The sequence below is a fragment of the Protopterus annectens genome, chromosome 5.part0, assembly GCF_019279795.1.
Source record: "Protopterus annectens isolate FY-2018-M chromosome 5.part0, PAN1.0, whole genome shotgun sequence".
NCBI classification, from domain to species: Eukaryota; Metazoa; Chordata; order Ceratodontiformes; family Protopteridae; genus Protopterus; species Protopterus annectens.
This window is the reverse complement of record NC_056735.1, coordinates 1,869,142,223-1,869,168,440: the sequence shown is the minus strand read 5'-3', so window position 1 is coordinate 1,869,168,440 and position 26,218 is coordinate 1,869,142,223. Positions and strand designations below refer to the sequence as shown.

The window sequence follows — 26,218 nt, the reverse complement described above, 5'->3', positions numbered from 1 at the left end:
CGACGTTCTTCATTTTCTATATTGTCATGCCGACAATATCAGACTCGATATTGTCAGCTTACGACAACGTGAAGTAGACCCACCTTGGTCTACTGTAGCAACCGATATCTTTGAGTGGAATAATCAACACTACTTAGTTTTAGTAGACTCTTATTCAAATTGGTTTGAGATTGATTTACTGCCTAACATAACCTCAACAGCTGTTATTACTATGTTAAAATGTCATTTCTCAGTTCATGGTAGTCCCCACCAACTTTATTCTGACAATGGTAGTTAATTCACTAACCAGTTGTTTCTGAAATTTGCTAAAGAATGGGACTTTGTTCATATCATTAGTAGTCCTGAATATCCTCAATCCACTGGTCTAGCTGAACGAGCATTACATAGTGCAAAGCAATTACTAGAAAATACCTCACAAAATTGTAAGCCCAGCACGGCTCAAAGAATCAGGAACCACGATAATACTGCAGTTAGTTTCTTTTATTAAAAAACATGCACCAACGATGACACTGGTAGTTGAGCGCTTTCATCTAGTAACTCTAGATTTCTTCAGAACATCAGTCAAAGTGTGTGATACACTTTAAATACCTTAATTACCCGCCTTTTTCTAAAAACAATTAACCAATTGCATACATTTAACCCTAAACATCTCATATGCATTGAAAAATACATCTCTATCTTAAATAGCCATCATATCAATCTAAACTCTAATACTAACTTACAATATAATAAAATATAGTAAAATATCAATTGGAAATACATCAGTATTCACAACTAATTAGTATTTATACTGTATATATATATATACTACTGTTATAATTTAAAAATATATTGTTCGCAATAACACAATACACAATAACCCTATGTGTTGTCAGTTTTTTTGTACTGCATTTCTATCAAATTTTGTATTTTGCGAACAATATATTTTTAAATTATAACAGTAGTATATATATATACAGTATAAATACTAATTAGTTGTGAATACTGATGTATTTCCAATTGATATTTTACTATATTTTATTATATTGTAAGTTAGTATTAGAGTTTAGATTGATATGATGGCTATTTAAGATAGAGATGTATTTTTCAATGCATATGAGATGTTTAGGGTTAAATGTATGCAATTGGTTAATTGTTTTTAGAAAAAGGCGGGTAATTAAGGTATTTAAAGTGTATCACACACTTTGACTGATGTTCTGAAGAAATCTAGAGTTACTAGATGAAAGCGCTCAACTACCAGTGTCATCGTTGGTGCATGTTTTTTAATAAAAGAAACTAACTGCAGTATTATCGTGATTCCTGATTCTTTGAGCCGTGCTGGGCTTACAATTTTGTGAGGTATCTTGTGGACTTCAGGAACTTTGGTGTGCAATTACTAGAAAAGTCTAAGCATGACAATACCAATGCATTCTTGAACTTGCTCAATCTCAGAAACATACCCCATGATGACATTCTTGGCTCACCCGCTCAAAGACTTCTTTCCAGGCAAACTAGAACTATGCTACCTATTTCATCCAGTTTATTGCAGCCTAAAACTAAGAACACTAAGACCATCAAGGCTCAATTGTTTAAGTAGCGTAACATTAAGAAATCTAGTTATGACAGATAAAGCAGATTTCTTTACCCACTGAGGGAAGGAGAGGCCATACAAATCCAGACAGCCAAAGGTTTTGATCAAATAGGACAGATTACAGGCATCTAGGCCGAGCTGAGATCTTATTTGGTAGTTTCCAAGGGTGTGGAATATAGGAGGATTGCAGACATCTTCTTCCTGTACCAGAATCATCATCATTGCAGTCACAACACTGTATCTGTGATGCAAACTCTAAGTCAAAGAATGAGTCAGACACTGTTCCCAGACCAGAATGCATTCCAAAGTCTAATTCTGTTCCACAAACTGATTCAAACATTCCACAAGTTAATAATTTTGCAGAAATGGTCCCAGTGGCTAAATCTAATTCTCAGTTTTATGTCACATGATATAACAAAGTTTCTAAGCCTAGTGTGAAATATGAAGCAACGTGGACTTGATTGTGTGTGTGTGTGTGTATATATATATATATATATATATATATATATATATATATCTGCGTGTGTGTGTGTGTGGGGGGGGCATATTTAGTATTAATGCATGTTTGTAGATTACCAGTGATTTCTCCTTGACAAATAATCTCATGACAAACTGCACAATCTATTTCTCAAAAAGGGAGGATACAGATCAGAATGTAACATGTGTGCACTATGTCTTTAAGTAGAATGCGAGGCTGTGCATACATGTATAAATAGTGGACACGAAAAATCCCTTGAGCCATTTTGTAGAAGCAGCCAGAGTGAGCATGTATGACTGCAGTTGTTAATTTGTATATATGTTACTCAAATCATAGTCAGTAAGCTTCTATAGTGATGTGTTTGTATAAAATAAAACTGCTTAAACAGAACTCACAAAGACTTGTTTATTCATGTAGCAACACAAAAACGACAACCAGGTAGCTGCCTCCAACACAGAGCAAGTGCCCAAACCCTTTAAAGAAAGTTCCAGAGGAAGACACTGCCCTAGTGGAATGTGCCCTAACAGGAGAGGAGAGAGTTTTTCCATTGGCTATGTAACAGAAAAGCTTTTGAAATCCAAGAGGAGATAATCTGCTTGGAAACAGGTTGACCCACGGCCCTCATGTGATAGGATACAACCAGGTGTTCAGACTTATGGATTGGTTTGGTTATGTCCAAACAGTATGAGAGTTGCCTATGCACATCTAAACTGTGCAGAATCCTCTCACTGGAGGATCGAGAAGGAAAAAAAGGTTGAATGATTGGCAGACTGAGTGAGACATAAAGTACAGTTTTGTACCTACCATAAATGTAGATGTTCGAGGATCCCATTGCTGCAGTCCTTACTATTGGGTATAGTCCGCATCCAGTCGGCCCGAATACCAGAGTATAAGGCTGACGTCGGTCAGGGCGCATTAGACTGACGTCAGTACGTCAGGGTACTAATGCGCATGACCGACGTCATATCCTCAAGTCTTTTCTTGCCCCAGATGTCAGAAGACCCTAAAAAGACAAGGCCCAAAATACCTGCACCAAAAATATGTACAATATATACAAAAATATAAGCATGTAACCTCACCTACACAACCACCCCAAACACAGAGGGGAAGGAGGGAGGGTAATTGGACTGCAGCAATGGGATCCTCGAACATCTACATTTATGGTAGGTACAAAACTGTACTATGTTCTTCGTTCCCATTGCTGCAGTCCTTACTATTGGGTAGAATCCCAAAGCAGAGGTAAGGGAGGCTGGCAAATCATAAAGAAGCAGGAGCTGACAACATGCCTTGCAAAACAGCTGTGGCAAAACCAGCCCTAGACTTAGAGTAGATAGGCAGGTGATAATGCTTAGAGAAAGTATGCACTGAACTCCAAGTAGCTGCTTCCAAAATATCCTTAGTTGCCACCCCCCTTAGAAATGCTGTTGAAGTGGCAGTAGCCCTAGTGGAATGAGGCCTAATCCCAGCTGGAATCTCCTTGCCATGATGGGAATAACAAAATGCAATGCAAAAGCCAATCCACCTAGAAATAGTTTGTTTTGACACAGGCTTGCCCTGTGAATTCAAAGCAAAAGAAACAAACAACTGCTGAGACTGCCTAAAATCCTTAGTCCTGCTTAAATAATAACGCAATTGCCTGTGTACATCTAAAGTGTGCAAAATCTTTTCCCCTTTATTTTGGGGTCTGCATAAAAGTAGGCAAATGAATAGTTTGGTTTAAAGCCACACTAGAAACCACCTTAGGCATAAAGGAAGGATTAGTACGTAATGATACCCTATCCTTATGGAAAATCAAAAATGGCTCTACTGCCATAAGGGCCTGCAACTCAGACACCCTTCTTGCAGAAGTAATAGCCAACAGAAAAGCAGTCTTCCATGACAAGTATTTCAATTCAGCAGTAGCCGCAGGCTCAAAAGGTTGTAGAGTAAGTTTTTCCAACACAAAATTGAGATCCCAAGCAGGAGTAGGAGCTCTACGTGGGGGTCTTATATTCTTTGCCCTTCTAAGAAACTGCTTTAACAAAGGATGCGAAAACAATGGTGGGTCACAATCATAGTGAGCTGAAATTGCTGCAGCATGAATCTTAATGGAAGAGAAGGACAAACCTTTGTCCAATAACTCAGTAAGGTATTGAAGAGCCACACTCAAATTAGGCTCAGAAACCTGCAAATTCTTTGCTGTACTCCAAAATAAAAATCTCTTCCATTTTTCTGCGTACACTTTCCTTGTACTAGGTCTTCTAGCTTCCATAATCACATTTAAAACTTGTCGAGGAAGTTGAGACCTGCTGTGTTTCAACACAGAATATGCCAGGCTGTTAGATGAAGAGAGTGAAGCTTGACATTGAGCAGATGACCATCCTTCTGAGATAACAGATGAGGAATCAGAGGTAAAGGCCATGGAGGCTTCCTTACCAGACTCCGTAGTAGTGGGTACCAGTGTTGCCGAGGCCAATCTGGAGCTATCAAAATCATCCTTGGCCTGTCTTGTCTGACCTTTAATAGTACCTTTGGAAGAAGAGGCAGAGGAGGAAAGGCATACACATGAAGGTTTTTCCAACTGAAAGACAGAGCATCCACTTTCCAAGCTGTGTGATGAAACCCCTTTGTGCAATACTGTGGCAGCTGGTGGTTTAGTGGAGAAGCGAACAGATCTATGTCTGGAGTTCCCCATGACACTGTCAATTTTGAAATACATGAAGATCCAGTTTCCACTCGTGGGGATCCATGATTTGTCTGCTTAACACATCTGCTAAGGAGTTCTGTGCTCCGGCAGAAACCTTGCCTGAAGAGTTAGTTGCAAGCTTAGCGCAGTCTCCCATAAAATCATTGCTTGCCTGCATAGAGGATAAGAATGTGTTCCCCTTGCTTGTTGATGTACCACATGACAGTTGTGTTGTCTGTTAGAATCAACACCTGCCCTGGAAGAAGTAACTCCTTGAAAGCCATTAATGCAAACTGGACTGCTAACATCTCCTTCATGTTGATATGTAGATGCTGTAGTCTGGCAGGCCACTTGTCTTGTATCCACTTTCCATTTAGATGAGCTCCCCAAGCAATGTCCGAGGCATCTGTCGTTAAAACCTGACTCGCCTCTGGCCGGGTCACAGAGAGTCCCTTGTTTAGGTGACATTCCTGAGCCCACCACAAAAATTCTTTTTGAAGGCAAGGTATTATTTGAATGACAGTGTCCAAATCCTGGCAGTGCTGTGTCCATACATTTTGAGATACCATTGTAGCTTCCTCATATGCAGTTTGGCATTGGGAAGCACCAGAATACAAGATGCCATGAACCCTAATGCTTGAAGGACTGTCCTTGCAGTCAGCACGGACTGATGAGATAGTTGATGGAAGTAAAGTGATAGACTCTTTTGTTTGTCCGGGGTTAAAAGGCCATCTGGGCTGCTGTATTCAGTCTCACACCCAGAAAGCACATGTCTTGAGAGGGTACTAGACTGGACTTTATTTCGTTCACAGAATACCCTAGGCATCTTAGCACTGCTATAACATGTTCCAGATGCTGTAGAAGGTCTTCCTTTTCTTGAGCCAGAATCAGGCAGTCGTCCAAGTAAGGATAGATTTGAATTCCTTGAAGCCTGAAGTAAGCTATCACTGGAGCCAGAACCTTTGTGAATACTCTGGGCAGTAGATAAGCCAAAGGGCAATGCAGAGAACTGATAATGAGAATTTCCAGCTCGAAACCGCAGATACTTCCTGCAACTTAGCCTTATAGGCACATGAAGGTAAGCTTCCTTGAGATCTAAAGTTACCATCCAGTGATCTTTGCCCAGCAGAGGTAAAAGCTGTTGTAACGTCAACATCTTGAACTTGGGAATGTCCAGAAAAGTGTTGAGGAGAGATAAATCCAAAATTGGTCTCCACGTGTTCCCCTTCTTTGGTACTAGGAACAGGCGAGAATAAAATCCTAGGCCCCTTTCTGATACAGGGACTGGCTGAATGGCCCCTATCTGGAGTAACTGAGAAACTTGCTTGTGAGCCTCTTTTCTTTGTGGAGGAGGAACGTCTGGCATGCCTTTGAAAGGGGCATTGTATGGAAATAAAATCTGTAACCGTGGTGAATGATATCCAACACCCATTTGTCTTGAGTAATTAAATCCCAATTTTCTTTGAAAAGAGACAGTCTTCCTCCCAAAGGAGCTGCCAGACGGGAATCTACTGGCAGCTGAAAAGACAGGTCATTGGGTCTGTTTACGAAAGGACTGACCCTGCCCTCACCAGAAGTCTGAGCAGGTGAATTCCCTGTTCTAGGCCTAAAGAACCTTGAGCCCTGCCCCTACCACGCCTAGACCTACCCTAGACTGGGAATCATAAGCAGGATATGTCCACCCCTTAGCAGGCCAATTTCTACTAAACTTGGTGGCTGCACCTGCAAAAATCTTTAACAGTTTGCATAGACTTAGCTTTGTCCTCCATTTTCTTTAAAACTGCTTCCACAGGCGATCCAAACAACACATCAGACTGTAAAGGAGCATCCAAAATCCTTGTCTTAACATGCTCAGCTAAATTCTGATCCTTCAACCAGGCATGCCTGCGAAGAACAGAACTAGTAGCAGCCACCCTCGAGGAGGCCTGTACAGCATCAAAACCACATTGCAAAGAATGCTTACCCACTTGTTCAGACACATGAACCAAATCCAGCAACTCTTTACACTCAATACCTTCCGCCAAAGCATCCACCTTAGATTTCAATTGTGAAAGGAGATAATTCTGATATTTTAGCATGTGAAACTGACAATTCAATGCTCTCATGGCTAGAGTGGAAGAAGTATACACTTTCTTTCCCCACCTATCCAAAGCCCTTGCCTCTTTATCAGTGGGAACAGGATTTTTAATCACAGAAGCTTTAACACCTTTAGGCCCTTGAGAAATAGTTTCTGGGTCCGCCCTAGGACTCTTAAACAAATACTTATGAGCTTGGCACCCTATAATACCTATCAGGCTTAACAGGAGCAGGAGGCAAAGAGTCAGGGTTCAGGGAAGCCTCTGCAAAAACATCTTCCACCACATTCAACACAGGAGGAATAGCTAAGGGCCTATGCTGGGGTAAAACAAGAATTCCTAAGCCTTTTCCTGAATCAGAGTAATCCTGGCCTTCCCATTTAAAGTGCTCCCTCATGGAATGCAGAGTCTCTGAAAATGAGAAATCCTCAGGAGGAGAAGCTGTAGGAGTGGAATCATCCACATCAGAATCAGAATAAGTAGGATACTCCTGCAAGTCTTCCGCAGAAGACTCTGAAGCCTCTGAACACTGTTCAAAACTATCAAACTCGGTTCCACCCTAGGCCTCTTATCAGGCGGGGCATAGAACCTCTAATCATAGTACTCAAATCTTCTGCCATTTTAAGCCTATGTTTCTTAGGCAGAGAACCCGAAATGCTAGGAGAACGCCCCACTGAAGCTGAAGTAGGCCTACCTCTCAAAGAAGTTTTGGCAACAGAAGGAGAGGCTCTAACTACCTTGGGAAGAGAGGGAAGAACAGTCACCTGAGAAGCCCCCTCAGCCTGGCCTACCTCCTGAGAAGGCACATCCTGTAACAGTAAAGTTTCTGCCTGGGACTCCATGGAAACTCCTGGCAAAACCTCTGGCTCCACTGAGCCTTCTAAAGAACCGACGTCCGGGACTGCTGGTTCATCAACCCTAGGCTTCGCTGTTTTGTCCTTGCGCTTCTTGGACGAAGCTGGCGTCGGAGCATCCGACGGCATTTTATAATTGCAACGCTTCCCAAACACTAACCTGGCACAGTCTAACCTCCTCTTAATAGTGCGTTTGTTAAACCTAGCACAAGAGCGGCAACCAACAACGTCGTGCTCAGGCCCTAAACAAGGTATACACAAGGTATGGTAATCCCTATGAGGTATCTGTTTCCCACAAGAAATACAGTTATTCACTTTTTCTGACATCCGGTAAAATACTGAGGCAAGAAAACCAAAATGTTCCCCAACGGGGTACTTAGCCAACTCTGTTTCGGTCTGAAACTCCGGTTTCGGAAATATTTCAGAACGCCAACCTGCACTCGCAAAACTGCTTCTGCATCGGACCATGCGGCAAAAAAGACTGAGGATATGACGTCGGTCATGCGCATTAGTACCCTGACGTACTGACGTCAGTCTAATGCGCCCTGACCGACGTCAGCCTTATACTCTGGTATTCGGGCCGACTGGATGCGGACTATACCCAATAGTAAGGACTGCAGCAATGGGGAACGAAGAACATCTCTAACTACCTTAGGCATAAAGGGGGGATTAGTGTGCAAGAAGACCCTATCCCTATGGATGACTGTGAAGGGGGAGGAAGATATCAGAGCTTGTAATTCAGAGACCATTCTGGCAAAAGTAATGGCCATGAGGAGGACAGTTTTCCAGGTGCAATGTTGCAGAGAAGAGGAACTTGATGGCTCAAAGGGGGCCAGGGTAAGTTTCTCCAAGACAAAATTGAGATCCCAAGGAGGAGGAACTGGTTTACTTGGTGGTATGATGTGTGGATACCTTTTAAGAAGAGTTTAACTTCCAACCTGGAAGCTAAAGGGGGAGACATAGGCAAACGTGCAGAGATAGAAAAAAGATGTTCTTTAACTGAGAAGTAAGACAGCTCACCCTTCATTAACTCACACAGATAGGACAAGACCACTGGGACAGTCACTAACAGTGTTGGTTGTAAATCCTTTTTGAGACACTAGATGGATAACCTCTTCCATTTGGAAATGTAGGATTTCCTAGTAGTGGGTTTTCTGGCCTCCTGCAGAACTTAAGAGCACGTCCTCACGAAAAAAAGGTGTCTGAAGGGAATCAAAACACTATCACACACAGAGTCACACTTAGAATTGACATCTGTGGATGTACCAGAGTTCCCTTGTCCTGTGTGAGTAGGTCCATTCTTTGGGGTAACTTGTGGCGACTGCTCTTGGCTAAATGCAGGAGAAGTGGGAAACAATGCTATCTTAGCCAAAAGGGCCACCAGCAAGATTTCTGGTTGCTCCCACTGGATTTTCAGCAGGACCTTTGGGAGACGTGGGAAGGGGGGATGCACAGAGAAACATCTCCTTCCAAGAGGAATACAGAGTGTCCACCTTCCATGCCAAGGGATATGGGACCTTGGCACAAATCTTGGGAAGTTGGCTGTTCATGGAGGAGGCAAAGAGATCTACCTGAGGTATATCCCATTGATGGACCATGTCCAGAAACACATCCCTGTGTAACATTCATTTGTGAGATTGAGTCATGGACCTGAGAGTGTCTGCCACAACATTCTGAGTGCAGCGAATGTAGACAGCCTGAAAGCAGAGTTGCCTCTACAGGGTTAACTCCCACACCTGTAATGCCAGTCTGTACAGGAGGTAACACTTTGCCCCCTCCTGTTGTTGACATACCAGAGGACCGTGGCATTGTCTGTGAACCACCCCTGGAGAAAGCATAGGTTTGGAGGGCAAAAATCAAGGCCCTCATCTCCTTTATACTGATGTGCTCTCATTTTTGGCCTGGAGACCAGACATTTCTGACCTTCCAGAACTTCAGTGCTGCTCCCCATCGTAAGTATGAGGCATCCATGTACAACTCCTGAGTGTGGCGAGGCGGTTGTAAGGGTAAACCTGGGTTCCTTGCAACCTGAAGTATCCACCAGTTCAACTCCCTTTTCAAGCAAGGCAGGAGTGGGATAAAAAATTCCAGAGGATGGCTGTGTTGCATCCAGACTGTCCTCAAGAACCACTGGAATTTTCTCATGTGTTACTTGGCTAAAGGGAGCATGGGAATCGTGGAGGCCATGAATCCGAAGAGGTGTAGAAACTCCCTGGCAGTCAGGGATTGGAAGAGCGAGAGGTCCTGGAAGTAGGAAGTTAGGGACAGGACCTTTTTTGGGAGTAAGGAGACTAGTATCCTGTCTGTTTGAATCATGCAACCAAGAAGAATGTGGTCTTGGGAAGGGATCAGAGCAAATTTCTGATAGCTGATCATGAACCCTAGACTCTCCAGAAGGGACACCATGAAGGAGAGGTTCTCCTGAAGGATGTCTGGAGGTGGGACCTGGAGAAGTAGGTCATCTAGGTAAGGAAAAATCTGTATGCCCTGCAGTCTGCGGAAAGCTATGACAGGAGCTAAGCATTTCGTGAAGACCCTCTGTGCTATAGAAAAACCAAAGGACTAAGCACAAAACTGAAAATCTGAGGAAGCAAAAGTAAAGCGAAGAAATTTCCTGAACCGAAGGTGAATGGGGGGATCTGAAGGTAGGTCTAATGACACCATAAAGGCCTGAGGAAGTATGAAAGGAAGAAGGGTGGGTAATTTTAGCATATGAACGGGGGGAACTTTCAGAAAGGTATTTAGATGGGAAAGGTCTAGAATGGGTCTCCAAGGGCCATCCTTCCTGGGAACCAGGAATATCCTGGAGTAAAATCCTTTTCCAACTTGGGAGGGTGGCACTTTCTGAATAGTGCCTTTAGAAAGAAGGCTGGATATGACCTGGGAAAAAAATTCCAATTGTTCTTTCAGGGGTTGTGGAATACTCCTGAAGGAGGGAAGAGTTTTCCACAACATAAAATATTTTTGTCGGATGTTGGATAGGACCCAAGAGTCCTGGGTTATCTGATTCCAATCGGGGGGGGGGGGGGGGGGGGAGATGGCTGAACAAAGGGGTTAATAGGCCTGGAGGCGGGTAGTCACAGACTACCAAGCTCAGCCTGAAACTGCTGTTTCTGGGTGGGAGTAGAAGAGGCAGATTTAGATGGGAGTTATTTCCTAGGATTTCTCTTACTTTTGGAAGAATGTGGCCTGGCTGGCTTTCCTGACATAGGTGGTTTTGGTAGGATAATTCCTCTGAAACCTAGAGACAGGGAAAACAAAAATATGTTTTAAATCTTGCAATTTCATGCCCTTTCTCTTGTAATGATTTAAAGAGTTATGCAGCCAAGGTACCAAACAAGGCCTTGCTGCCCAAAGGAGCATCCATGACCTTTGCTTTAATATCATCTGGCAAAGGTTGGAGCCTGAGTCATGAATACCTTCTCAGAATGGATCCAGATGCAGCTGCTCTAACTTAGGCTTCCACGGCATCATAACTGCACTTAATGGAGTGTCTTGTAACCTGGGCCAAGGAATTAAGAATGGAGGCCTTTGTGGAAGAATCAGGGAGCTCAGAGAGTAGCTTTCCTGCATCTCATAGAAGGGCCAAGGAATGTTAGGCAATAAGAGTTTGAACATTAATTGCCCTGCAGGCCAAAGTCACAGAGGTATATACCTTTTTCCCTATTCTCTCCATGACTTTGCTCTCCTTATCTGAGGGAAGCAAGGAGGCAGAAGGCAGCATTTTGGATGCCTTGTCCGCAGACACTGAAATGGTAGCAGGGTCTGAAGAGGGACATCTGAATAGGAATTTGGAGTCCTCAGGCACCTTATAAAATCTATCTGGGTGCTGCAGGCTGGGAATCAGGGCAGTTTGAAGCAGCTACAAAGGCATCTAAGAAGGCCAGCAGAACAGGGGGCATGGCATATGGAGAGAGGGAATGTATCTGTAGGAGGTCATAGTACCTTTTTTGGATGTTGGATACCTGGTAGCAGTCCCACTTGAAAAACTCTCTCATCTTCAGGATATTTTTGCCAAAGGAAACATCCTCCCCAGGAGAATCTGTGCCATTAGATTGTTCTTCTGGTGAGGCAAAACCCAAAGGGGAAGAAACCTGGGCTGAATAAGCCAAATATTCATCCCCTGATGATTCCACATCATCTGAGGAAATCTCCTCAGAAGTCCTCTTTAAAGGAAAAGAGGGAAGAAATGCAGGAGAAGGGAGAGAGGGAGCTGAGGTCTGACGTAGGGCCTTAAAGGCATTGAATAGGCCTTGGGAAAAGGCCCACCAATCTGGTGGCTGTTCCTGGGGGGCAAGAGAAACATGTTTAGTCTTGAGCTTTTTCTTTTTTGAAATCTCCATGTGGTGGAAGGTGGATGGGCCCAGACATTGACCTGCACTCCACAATGCTGGTAGGAATAACCTCCCACACAATGATCTGGGTGATGCCATGTGAGCGTGGTTCCCCCCTACACCTGAGTCGGACGCTTGCAATTCCCTTGAGGAAGTGCTAGTAGGGTCCTTCATAGCCCCCATCCCAGTACCCATCAACGGAATGTCTACAGACTCCTGGACAGCCTCCAGACCCACACTGGCCTCGGCAGAGATGTCCAGATCAGAGGGAGCAGCGGGTAAATCAGGCCATGGCTTCTTGGCCTTTTTTAGTTGTGGCTCATCTGAAGGACCCGACGCAGCCTCCATGCCACATGCAAGGCGCTTAAGGCACTGATTTTCAAGATATAACTTCAGGGAAGCTAAATGGCCAAGAAGGGTTTTGAGTACAAAGGCCTTATATATAGCATAGGTGGTATGTTTGTGGTCTGGGCCTAGGCAAAACAAGCAAAGGTTGTGAGAGTCCTTACATGGAATCTGCCTTCCACACTGACACTTGCCCTTCCTAGCTGACATGTAATCACAGCAAAAAAGAACCCAACAGGGCACTTATCTGAACCAACGTTCGCAACTTGTCTGATGAGCAATAGCCAGAGCAGGTGATCAGACAGGCGGCAGAAAGGTTCTGAGGTTGGTACGTGCTGACATCTGCTTTCTACGGGCAATGTAAGTTTGCTGATGTGTGGCATCGCATGTACCTCACAGTAGCAATAGACTTTTGTATACTGGCTGGACGTACGAGTCAGCCAGTAGCAGACTTCCTCATGTTATGAATACTGCAGCATACGAATAGAAGGATATCATCAAGTTATGGCAGCAGAGAAGTGGAAATGTCAGACTGCACAAATTCTGAACAAAATGTCAGTATAGTAACTAATATGCCAAAATAAATAAAGTAAACTTTCTTTGCAGATGTACATAATTATGCAGCATTTTTCAGCCAAAGTCCAAACATTCTTTGGCTCACTTTACTGCCTCCTTTATAAATTATGTAAAACAGTGCTCTGATGAATGTGCATACAAAGCTAAGAATCACAAACAACTGTGTATAAAATAATTTATTACAGCATTTAAGAAGTTGGCATTATTTTACAGTGATGTTTTTCTTTAATAGTGTAATGGCAAAAGAAAAAAAATGACAAAAAAAAAAAAAAAAACACACACACACACAGAACCGTTTTATGGAGATTTTCTATACATGATAATGGATGCATGTCCGAAAACTGCTATAAAAACTAAAACATGAAAGACTTTGTTTTCTGTTACAGCTCTGGCAAAACATTGTGCCAAAAAAAAAAAAAACACACAAGAACTGAATTTAAGACGTGAACTGCACTTAGTGCAGCCTTACATCACTTTGTAGCAAATTCAAGGTTAAGATAATTAAATAAAATGGCACTGTAGCACTCTGGTATTATCCAACATGGGGCTGACTGTTCAAGCATCTTTGCGAGATCAGCAATATACCGTTACCAAATATTGGCAAGTACTGCACATTTAGAGTTTAGCCACACAGAAAAAAACAGAAATCTGTGCTGAAAGGCAACAGGTAAGAGTTGTATTGTACAGAACTGACAGTTCACACATCAAATTATCCACATTAACCGCTATTAAATAACCATAAAAGTGAAGTGTATTTCTAGTAGTTTTCTTTTTAAGGGCATTTTTCTACAACCATTCTTTCTCATCCACAGTGGAAATTGTTAGTCGAGTTTTGTACACTAAATACTGAAAATGATCTGTACCAACTGTTTTTCTGACCGCGGTGGTGCAGCGGTAGCATTGTCGCCTCACAGCAAGAGATTCTCCTGTTCGATTCTCGGCTGGAGCACCTTCTGTGTGGAGTCTGCATGTCCTCCCCACGGTCGAGTAGCGTTCGAAAGACATACGTGAATGGGCGTGCCTTCGTTGAATGTTAGGCGTCAAACTGGCACCTCAGCACTGTAAAAATCTACTGCCACTTATTAGAGGACTGGAGTTCCGCTGTGGCGACCCTAATCGGGAAAAGCCAGAAGAAGTTGTTCACAATTAACTTGTAACAAGTTAACATTTCAGACTACCTCCATGAGTAAACTGCTACAGAATGCTGCAAATACAAAAAAAAAAAAAAAAAACAGCAATGCTTATTCTCCTTATAGGTGCAATCAAGTATCACCTAATAAAGAATGCAGCTATAACTTCTGGAAAAAAACAGTAATTGTGTAAACTGTTCCTACCTAAAGGAATAACATCCACTTCTTCAATGTGTTACTACTCACTTTTTTAAAAGGATGTACTGCTTGTAAAACTTTTTCAGTAAACAAATACTATAACAAAAGACAATCTGACCCACAACTGCATACCTTTCAACTATTAGTTAAATGATGGCTAGGAGTACTAAAAAGGACAGTGACCTCTTTTCAGTATGAGGCATATCCTCTAAAATTAAAACTGAAAAAAAAATCATCTCTGCAGAAACAAGTCCTGTATACAGAGGTCTACAAGATTTTTTCTGCCTGCAAAACAACTTTTGTACTCCAATTTGGCATATCAAAAACTGTTAATGTATGAACTAAAGTATAAAGTGGTTGCTGTGTTCTGGATGAAATAGGAGCACAGAAGACTGGGGTAAAACAAGAAGTCTTCTACTGTCCAGAACTGTCAAGAGATAAGCTTGTAACATGTTCACATAAGTTTATGCTTGACTGACTCAAAAACAAACTCAAAAGGAAAACAATTCGGCACGCAAATCTGAAACCATTGGGTACGGCACAGCAGTTTCAGCAACTCCCTTTTTCAGTTTTAAGCAAAGCCAATACTCCCACCCTAAAGAAACATCCATTTATATGAAGGATTCAAACATTCATGCATAAATAGTAGGTGCAGTACACACAGAAACGGTAAAATGTCAAACTAATTTGGAACAAATTATGAACTTAACTGTCTCCTCAAAGAAAAAAAATGGGAAGCACAACTTACGCAGCATTACAAACGGATCAGCAAAAATAAAACATTTAATGTCTGTACCTCATGTTCAGGGCACTGATAAAGTTTAAAAACTCACCTCTCTCCATTAAAAAAATCTGGTATTACTATTCTAAATGATGTGTGTTCCTGTTGAGTCAGTGGCATTTTACAATTTTGCTGAGTTTTTAAGTGTTCCTGAATTTTGTTTTACCTGTAAACTCTAGCAGATCAGTGTCCTTGCTTATTTACAAGAAATCACTATCTTTGCCTTACGGTGTAGGAAAATTCAGGCCAAATCACAGTACATATATATATATATATTTTTTTTTTTTACATTAAATGTCCATTACTAGGGATTTTGCAGTTAAAATGTTTAAAACTGTACAAGTATAAACATGACAAATATTGAATTAAGATTTTGCATAAACAGTTTCAAGTTCTAGGAAAAACAATATTCAACAGGGTACTCTGTGGTGGAATACCATGTCCCATTTTCTTGGAAATATATATACATATATACTGCCAAAAATTTACATGGGCAAGCAATTTGTCAATATGACTTTGATAAAATAACCCTGAAGAACGTCAAGTCATGACAGCAGATGTGTGCAAATGTCAGACTGCCATCATTTCAGATTTCATTGGATAGAGCATCGTGGTTAAAAGATGTGCTGTTTATAGATGTAATATTTTCTTCTTCCTCTGTGGCAGGTAAAAAGGCAGTTGCAAAGGGAAACAGTTTATGGCAAGATGTCCTATAGTCCTCATACTGTGCATTGCAACTTCCAAAACTGCCATCAAGTAGTGCTTCTAAGACACGAGTAAGATTCTGCAGAGAAAAATATTGCCTTTTGGTTAGTATTACTTACTATGCAATGGCAGGAAACAAGTCTATTAAGCTCACTTGCACAGCAGCATTCTAATATTACACCTTACCAGAATAATCATTAAAATGTTCTATGACAATTTATTACCTAAGCAGACATCCCAATACAATGTCACTTCAGGCTGTCAAAGAATTATTTGATAAGATTCAGCTCTTGCATGAGCACTGAAGCATAGCAGTGCTACTACAACCTGCATTATTGAAAGAAGTTACTAACATAGTATACTACTCGCACTATTAATAATGTTTAAAAAAACACAATTCTATTTAACCTTCAAACTACATTAACAGCAGCACTCTAATGCCAACTCACATAACTTTACTGAAACAGAATGTTTCTCACAACTGTTCACAAATGTTACTTCATTCTGTTTAGGGCAGGTTTTCATATTCATTCTAAGTTATTATATACATTGACATGTAATACAAAACAAATTTATACAACATGATTCTTCATTCAGTCTTTATAAGTTATCTGGAAAATGTGCTATAAAATGTGCGCAGCTACTCTCCACTGATCTACATTACCAATGTGAGTGTTCTCCCACTACTGCATAAAATAAGGAATTCAAGCAACTGCATGCATATATTATGCTATTTCTTTTCAAAGTAAAAGCCAGTATACCATGGGAGTAAGCAGTTCCAAGGTGTGTTGTGTATGGGCAGGCAGGATCAGGCACATCTCAAGTGTATTTTAAGTCACTGAGCTTCACTTCATGCTTTGTAACAACTCAGGCATATGAAAATCTTACTCTACAGCACATTCCTGTTAGGTCTTATCCTTTATTTATTACGGCCAACCAAAATGTACATAAAACACATTAATTAACAAGTCTCCACATTTACTTGAAACCACAAAGACACTGGAATACCTTTTACTGGAATGACATAGGTTTTACAATTGCTTGAGCTTTTGCCTGAAAGATAGAGTAATTGAAAAAGCTATGCTGGTCCAATAAAAGGTGTTACATCACCTCTGTGCTCCAGTGCATTTGTGCTGTCTTGTTAGTGGACCAGTACAGCATTTCTTATTTTTTTTCTACCTTCATTTACTTTTGAACTTTGTATTTAAAAAAAAAAAAAAAATTTCATTTGAACATCTTACCAGCAAGGGATACCTCAGCAACAAATCTACAGTTCTTCTCTTAGACTGGTTTTCCTAGTCCAACCACGACGCAAATTATAAACATACACCCTCAAGAAGACCTTACCCTCATGTTTCACCATTTTTTTTCTGACAGATGCCAAAAGACTGCTAATGGAACAAAAAACACCAAAATAACACATCTCCAAAACATTTCAATGGAAGGTGATGGAAAGAAGACAGACTACTGGCAAAAAGTGCCACAAAGGTCTAGTATTAGTAAACATACTTAATGATCTTTTCTAGGGTCATCATGTACCACAGGGGAGACATAAATTTGCAAAAAATATCTAAATCTAGCAACAAGTAAAATATTATTAATCGATGTGAGCAATTTAGAAAAGGGTTCCAAACTATGTAGTTACTGTTCTGCTGAAGTCGCCTGTAAAGGACTGAAGGACAGACATACTGATGACTAATCTCTTCTTGTAGCAAAATTAAACTAAAGACGATGTTGTGATGTGCCTCTCTTTACCCCGGGACAGTAATCCAGGAGCCTCAATCCCTCAACCACTGACACCGGTGGGAGGCAGTCATTAAAAACAGGAATAATGGATTTATATAGCATTTCAAATGCACCTGTCTGAATTCAACACAGTTTCCCCCAAGAACACACTGGGAACACCCTCCAATGGGACTGGAGACTCCGTCTCTCCAGATCCTAAACAAGACCTACCTTGGAGCAGTGTGTCCCAGTTCCAAGTATCTGGCACACACACTTGAATATCTGAATTGTCTCACATAAACACACCCACCCACCCCTGGGAAAGGCTGACACAGATTCACCACCAGTATCCCTTAACTCCAGATTACAGGCTAGCTGCTACCAGCCAAATACACTTAAGGCTCTTACAAGGGGCAACCAATTATACTGTGTCAGATTAACACTGATATGAATGGTAGAATGTGACCAAAGAAGTACGGCTTTTCGAGTGGCCACAGTGACACTGAAATAACCACAGGTACTCTCAAGATATTAAAAATAAACACCAAAGACTAGCCATAATGAAAAGGTATAAAAACATTTAATAATGGATAATAAAAACAGAAAACAGGAAAATAATTAATTAGTTTTAATAAACATCAGAGTTTTCAGTCACAGGAAATATAAATAACACAGTTGAATTGTAGCTCACATGTAGAAAAAGAAATAATACTTAACTAATTTCATGGTACTTTTCCTAACTAAACTAAAGAGAAACTGTCCCTAGTAAACTCACTTAATATCACAAGGCAAGCTGTATTGCTGAGCTGCTCACTTCCACAAGGCAAAATGAGATACTCCACACACACTGAACTAATAACTACTAGTAAATGAAATGTGATAACTGACATAGACCTTTTATATCAGATTCCAAAGAAAAAGAAAAACAAAAGCAAACTGATGCTGCCAGAGTTCTGTCCTTCAGCTGGTTATAGAATTACATCACATCTAGTCAACTGACCGGCACAATTCACATTCAGAACTCTCTTCAGATTCTGTTGCAGCATTTTTAACAAACTTTTACAAATACATTTTTAATATAAGCATATGTATAAATTAATGTGACAGTCAAATAAGATTACTTACAAACCTTCAGCCAGCCATACTGACATATGCCACACATGCACTGTCTCACTTCTCCTGATACAGCTGGCAATACCTCGCTACATCACAGATGTGAATAGCTCCTCCTTTTAGATGATCATCATACTGACATCTTGAGCAAGAGAATGACTTCAGTATCGCTATAGGGATGCCTACATGTTCTGCAAATTAAGCTGGAAGTTTAAAAACTATTCCTACTCCCGACCCATTGGCTAAAACATTCATAAAATTATTTACAAATAGTTATTCAAGCATATTAACAGCTTTGGCTTCATCTCAGACAGGCAACACAGCTTCAGAAATGAAATGCTTTTTGTACAACTACCACATTACTAACAGCAACGGAGACTATCAAGTGAAACATCAATAATGGCCTCATTACAGCTGGTATTTCGTTTACATGATGAGGGCTTCAAAAGACTTAACCATAGACTCCTCAACCTTACAAAACTACACAAACTTAACTTTGGTCAAAATGTTATCATGTGTTTCCAACGTTTCCTGGACAGCAGGCCATTCCATTTCTAAGCCAACAATCAGTTGTCTAATACTGGGACCTAAATACAGGAGTCCCTAAGGTTCTGTTTTGGGATCTTTGTCTTTTTCCAATGACCTCCCTAAGCATGACCTAATTCTTTATGCTGCTAACATAATATTGCTTCAGCAAATAAATGCCTCTATATCCTGCAACTTCTACTTCATCAATTGTTTCTAAAATTCTACCATAAACTTCTAATTGACCCCACACAAAAAGCTCCACACCTGTCCAGCATTACCATCACAGATTGCCAAGAAAATGTTATTCCTTGTTACTGAGAAGAAACACTTGGGGGACAACACTAGGTCAATGCCTTACATTCACTACTCTTATTGAGACTATTATTAAAGCTCTTTCACAGCTAAAGCTCTATTGCAGAATCTCTCACCTACTACCCGCTACTGCCTGCAAATCCATAGCCAATAATATTCTACTTCCAAAGATGGAATTGTGTTTTTCCATTACTCTCCTTCCATTCTGGATCCAATACTTAAACATTACAAACAAATGAAAATAAAATTTCCCAATTTGCTTAGTAATGCACTGATCTCAATGGACCATTTGCAGGCACAGCCCAGGTAACAATAATTAACAACATTTATGGAAGAAATGAACGGGTTACAGTCATCCTGCCTTGATAAAACAGCAGAAATGGATCTTTTCAGCACATGTGGCTCTAGCTCTAAGATCATGTGAGATGAGACAACGTAGCAAAAAAATAATTTTAAGAAACTTGTGAAGATAGGGGGGCAGTTTCTACAGAAACTAGGAGTCTGAAGAGGTGTAGAAAAAAGTAAGGAATTTCATCATGAAAAACAAAGTTCAGCATAACTACTGGACCTTCAGGAGAAGTCAGTGTGACAGCTAAAATCATTTGGGGTTAACCACTTTATGTATCTTAAAATAACAAAATAGACAACGCCAAAGTATACTGACAAACTTGACAAGAAAATCAAAACACTTGAATGGAAGCTACAAACAAAACCATTAACTTTTAGCACTTTCATTCTTTATTCATAAACAAAACTTCATCAGAAAATGGTCACACAAAATAGAAAGTACAGTTGTGTACCTACCATAAATGTAGATGTTCGAGTGTATTCACTGTTGCAGTCATTACACTTGGGTTATCCTGCTGGCAGGCTACCTGCAGTCGTCCTGAATTCCAAAGTCCTGTTCCGGCGTCGGTTGCTGTCGCCTCTTCCCTGACGTCAGTGCGCCAGGGGTATATAAGCTGCAGCCAACGCCATTTTCTTCAGTTTTTCTTGCCCCAGATGTCAGGTGCCCCCAAAAGGGTAGGCTAAAACATTGCTTAAAAAGAGTATGCACTAAAATAAACAATACCTTCATCTACAAGCAAATACACCACATAGGTTGCATAGAATAGAGAAGTACAGATAAGTCCCAGCAAAGAAAGGGGGAAGGTGGGTGGGTAACCTGGACTGCAACAGTGAATACACTCAAACATCTACATTTATGGTAGGTACACAACTGTACTATGTCCATCGTGTTTCACTGTTGCAGTCATTACACTTGGGTTGAATCCCAAAGCTGAGGTTGGGCGGCTGGGTCTAAATAGAATTAGGAGAGGCTAAGAGGCCCTGCAGAACTGCAGTGGCAAAGCCTGATCTGGATTTAGAGTTAAGAGGTAAGTGGTAGTGCTTGGTAAAAGTGTGCACTGAACTCCAAGTTGCAGCCTCCAAAATTTCCTTGGTTGGTACTCCTCTGAGAAAGGCTGCTGATGTGGCTGCTGCCCTGGTCGAATGTGACCTAATGCCCTTAGGCACTGATTTGCCATGCTGAGCATAGCAAAAACGAATGCAGTGTCCTATCCATTTTGAAATAGTCTGCTTTGAGATAGCCTTTCCTTGTGATTCTGCAGCACATGCTACTAAAAGTTGCTCAGTCTTTCTGAAAGTCTTAGTTTTGTCCAAGTAGAAGCGTAGCTGTCTGTGTATGTCCAAAGAATGCAGAAGTCTCTCCCCTTTATTCTGGGGATTTGGATAAAAAGTAGGCAAATGAATGGTTTGGTTAAGAGCCACACTGGACACTACCTTTGGCATAAATGTTGGGTTTGTCCTTAGAGAAACCCTGTCCGGATGGAAAATGATAAAAGGTTCCACAGCCATTAATGCCTGTAACTCTGATACTCTTCTTGCTGAAGTTATTGCTAGGAGCAGAGCTGTTTTCCATGATAAGAATTTTATGTCAGCTGTATTGGCTGGCTCAAAAGGAGGCAGTGTGAGCTTTTCCAAGACAAAATTGAGATCCCATGCAGGTATTGATGCTCTCCTTGGAGGTCTTATGTTTTTGGCCCCTCTGAGGTACTGCCTTAGCAGTGGATGTGAAAAAATAGGTGGTTCCGTATTGTAATGAGCTGAAATGGCAGAGGCATGGATCTTAATTGATGAGAAGGATAGGCCCTTGTCCAGCATCTCAGTTAGGTATTGTAAAATCTGAGGGATATTTGGAACAAGCGGTTCAATTCCTTGTGCCTGATTCCAAGCACAGAATCTCTTCCATTTTTCTGCATAAGATTTTCAGGTGCTGGGCCTCCTGGCTTCCAAAATGACATCCATAACTGCTTTAGAGAGAGATGTGTTCTGAGTGGTTATAGTATTCGCCATGCAGTCAGCTTTAAGGTTCTGAGTTGGCTGTGTAGGATCTGATTGTTTTGTTGGGTCAGAAGAAGCGGAATTTGAGGTAAAGTCCAGGCTGGGCCTTGAGACAAGCTCTTTAGGATTGGGTACCAGTGCTGGCGTGGCCAGTCTGGGGCAATCAGAATGATTTTTGGCTTCTCTTGTCTGACCTTTAGGAGCACCTTGGGGAGGACAGGCAGTGGAGGAAAGGCATAAACTGTCAGGGTTTTCCAGCTGAATGATAGAGCATCCGCCTTCCATGCTTGTGTGTGATAAGTCCTTGTGCAGAATCTCTGTAGTTGACAGTTGTGAGGGGAGGCAAACAGATCTATGTCTGGGCATCCCCATTTCCTTGTTATCATGCTGAAGACTTGTGGATCTAGTTTCCATTCATGAGGGTCCATGAGTTTTCTGCTTAGTTCGTCTGCCAGAGTATTTGTCTTTCCAGGCAGGAACTGTGCTTGCAGATGCACTTGATAGGTCAATGCTGTGTTCCACAAGGTCATGGCTTGCCTGCAGAGGGGGTAGGAATGTGTGCCCCCTTGCTTGTTTATGTACCACATGACTGTAGTGTTGTCTGTCTTTAGCAATAATTGTCCTGGATGGAGTAGATCCTTGAAGCCTGTCAGGGCATTCTGTACAGCTAGCATCTCTGTTTGATTGATATGAACATGCATTTGGCTTGCGGGCCACAAGCCCCGAATACATTTTCCTGCCATGTGTGCCCCCCAGGCATAATCCGATGCATCCGTTGTTAGTATCTGCCTGGCTGTGGGTAAAGTGAATGGCTGTCCCTTGTTGTGGTGACAGGCCAGTGCCCACCACTGAAACTCCTGTTGCAGGCAGGGAATGAGAGTAATTATTATTTCCAGGCTGTGGCAATGTTGAGTCCAAACACTTTTTAGATACCATTGTAGCTTCCTCATATGCAGTCTTGCATATGGAATTAGCAGAATGCAGGATGCCATGAAGCCCAAAGCCTGCAGAATTTTTCTTGCAGGTAACTGGGTCTTTGTTGCCATTATTTGGAAGTAATGAGTCAGTTGTCTTTGTTTGGCGTGAGATAAGCCATCTGGGCAGTTGTATTTAAGCTTGCACCCAGGAATATTATCTCTTGAGAGGGCATTAGTTTTGATTTATTTCTGTTTACTGTGTACCCTAGGCAAATTAGTAATCTTTTTACAAACGCCAGATGCTCTAATAGAATGTCCTTGTTTTCTGCTTGAATAAGGCAGTCGCCCAAGTAGGGATATATTTGAATTCCTTTTTGTCTGCAAAATGCAATTACTGGTGCCAGGCATTTTGTGAAGACCCTGGGTGCAGTAGATAAGCCAAAGGGCAGTGCAGAGAATTGGTAGTGCATTGAGCCAGCTATGACTCTGAGGTATCTTCTGCAAGATTGTCTGATTGGGACATGCAGGTATGCCTCCTTGAGGTCCAAAGTTACGAGCCAAGCCTTCTTGCCCAGCATGGGCAGAAGCTGCTGCAGAGTCAACATTTTGAATTTTGGAACTTCCAGAAAAGTATTTAGAGTAGACCGGTCCAGTATTGGTCTCCAAGCTTTGTCCTTTATGGGTACCAAGAAAAGTCTTAGTAAAATCATTGCCCCTGCTCTTGCCGTGGAACTCTTTGAATAGCCCTCATGTCCATGAGAGATGAAATTTGCTTTTGTGCCTCTGCCCATTGATTGTGTGGCAAGTCTGGCATACCTTTTGTCTTTGGCAGGGAGTGAAAGTGGAACCTGTAGCCCTGAGAAACAATATTCAGTACCCATTTGTCCTGGGTAATCATGTGCAAATTTTGTGAAAAAAGTGCTAGCTTTCCCCCTAAGGGTGCTGCCAAAAGGCAAGTGCTTGGCATTGGCAGTGGGAAGTCATTGGGACCGTTTCCTATAAGGTTGTGATTTGTCTACTCTGCTTTTGGAGGCAGGAGCACCCCATTGTTTAGGCCTGTATGAGCCTTGGGCCTGAGATCTGCCTCTAAGGCATCTGTATCTGCCTCTCTGTGGCCTGTCTGACACTGGAAAGGACCAATTCTTAGAAGGCCAGTTCCTGCTAAATCTGGGTGGCTGAACCTGTAAGAAATCCTTGACTGTCTGCATTGATTTAGCTTTATCCTCCATTTTTTTTAACACCTCTTCTGCCTTAACACCAAACAAAGTATCATGCTGTAATGGAGCATCCAATAATTTTGCTTTAACATGACCAGGCAGACTCTGTTCCTTTAACCAAGCATGCCTTCGAATGACAGAGCCTGTAACTGCGGCCCTGCAAGAAGCCTCTAGTGAATCAAAACCACACTGCAAAGTATGTTTTCCCACTTGTTCAGCTGCATGCAATAAATCCTGCATTTCCTTGTTTTCAGGACATTCAGAGTTTTGTCAGCATTTTCTGTTTTAGCAGAGACATTAGGTATTGCTGATATTTAAGCATGTGAAACTGGCAGTTTAAAGCCCTTACAGCTAAAGTAGCGGAGGTGTAAACTTTTTCCCATCTGTCAGGAGCTCTAGAATCCCTATCAGAGGGAACAGGGATTTTTTGCAGTGGAAGCCTTGACCCCTTTGGGACCCTGAGATATAGTTTCTGGGTCAGCAGCAGGGTTTTTATAAAGAAATTTATGCGAATCTGGAATCCTGTAATACCTGTCTGGCTTAACTGGTGCAGGGGGTAAAGAATTAGGAGACAGACTGGACTCAGAAAATACATCATCTACAATGTCTAACACAGGAGGGATAGCTAGAGGTCTGTGTTGAGGCAATAAAAGAAAATCTTGGATTCTGAAAATCTTGGCTCTCCCAGTGGAAATGCTCCCTCGTGGTGTGCAGGGTTTCCCCAAAAGAATAATCCTCAGGAGGAGAGGCTGAAGGGAAAGATTCTTCAGCATCAGGGTCCTCATAGGGAGGAATTGAATATCCCTGTTCTGAAGTGGAATCAGAAGAAATAGAAACCTGATCAGAGGAATCACAGTCAGTGTCTTGCCTAGGCCTTTTACCAGGAGGGGGATGGGAACCCCTGATCAAAGTAATTAGGTCCTCGGCCATTTTAAGCATCTGTTTCTTAGGCATGAAGACTGTCCAGGAGAATGCTGTACTTGTTTCTTTGTCTTTAAAGGTGTTTTAGACTTTGTCTTGGTTGCTGAAGTGGTCTTGATAGAAAGCTGTGTAGGTCTGAAAACACCCTCAGAAGCCGATGCCTGCTCAGCAGCTCCGGACCCATCTGAGGAAGTAGTTTCCGTAGGCCCAATACCTTGAGTTTCCAGAGGCCTAGTTGTCTCCACGTGGGAGTCGGGGGCGGCCTGTGACTCTGTGGTAGCGGGTGTCAGGGGCTGTGAAAGCGCCTCACTGAGAACCGATGACTGGCCTAGAAGAGGCTTTGTCATCGGTTTTGGACCTCGGATGCCTGTCCTTTTCTTTTTCCTTGCCCTTTTTATGAACTCCGGTCATCAGCTGTTCTGACGGCATTATATAGTTAAACCTTCGGCCAAAGTAATGGAAAGCAAAATTGTACCAACGCTTAATAGTGCGTTGGTTAATTCTAGCACAAAACAGACAACTAGCAACGTCGTGGTCAGGGCCTAGGCAAGGAATACAGTAAGAATGAAAATCCTTATGAGGTACTTGCTTCCCACAAGAAATACAATTGTTAACTTTTACTGACATCGGTCTGGAGCAAGAAAAAGTTTCCCCAACGGGGTACTTAGCTTTACTGTAAGACTTCGGATCTGAAATTCAATTTGGAAAATCTCAGGAGTCGGCCGACCGGCACTTGCGAACTGCTTTTGCTTCGGGCACTGCGCGGCAAGAAAGACTGAAGAAAATGGCGTTGGCTGCATCTTATATACCCCTGGCGCACTGACGTCAGGGAAGAGGCAACAGCAACCGACGCCGGACCAGGACTTTGGAATTCAGGCCGACTGCGGGTAGCCTGCCAGCAGGATAATCCAAGTGTAATGACTGCAACAGTGAAACACGATAAACATCTACAACTTTAAATACTGAAACAATCATGTTATCAAAAATCCGCTGACCCTCAAAGCACCCAATCTTAAAGATATAACCACAATTAAATTATCAAACTAAACAGTACAAACAACCCAGAAAACACACTTCATGTAGCGAAAAAGTACAGTTGTGTACACTTACCATAAATGTAGATGTTCGAGTGTATTCACTGTTGCAGTCATTACATTTGGGTACTCCTGCTGGCAGGTTTTCCTCTGTCGGCCTGAATTCCAAAGTCCTGGGTCTTGAGTCGGCCACTGTCGCCCCCACCCTGACATCAGGTTGTCAGGGGTATAAAAGATGCGGCCAACGCCATTTTCTTTAGTTTTTCTTGCCCCAGATGTCAGGTGACCCCTAAAAGGGTAGCCAAAATTTATATATTTATAAATACATGCACCAATATAAGCTGTACCTTCATCTACAAGCAAATACACCACAAAGGTTGTATAAATCAGAGAAGGA

The 26,218-nt window shown here is 41.8% G+C and overlaps 1 protein-coding gene across 1 annotated transcript in view; it reads right to left on the bottom strand.

Moving 5' to 3' along the window:
- Positions 1 to 13,933: 13,933 nt before the first annotated feature.
- The window catches only part of NAA16 (N-alpha-acetyltransferase 16, NatA auxiliary subunit), a 2,694,704-nt gene continuing 2,682,419 nt past the window's right edge, over positions 13,934 to 26,218 (bottom strand). Inside the window, exon 20 of the mRNA XM_044071699.1 lies at positions 13,934 to 15,790. Coding sequence (XP_043927634.1) covers positions 15,593 to 15,790 — 198 coding nt within the window. The 3' untranslated portion in view covers positions 13,934 to 15,592. The remainder of the gene's footprint in view (positions 15,791 to 26,218) is intronic.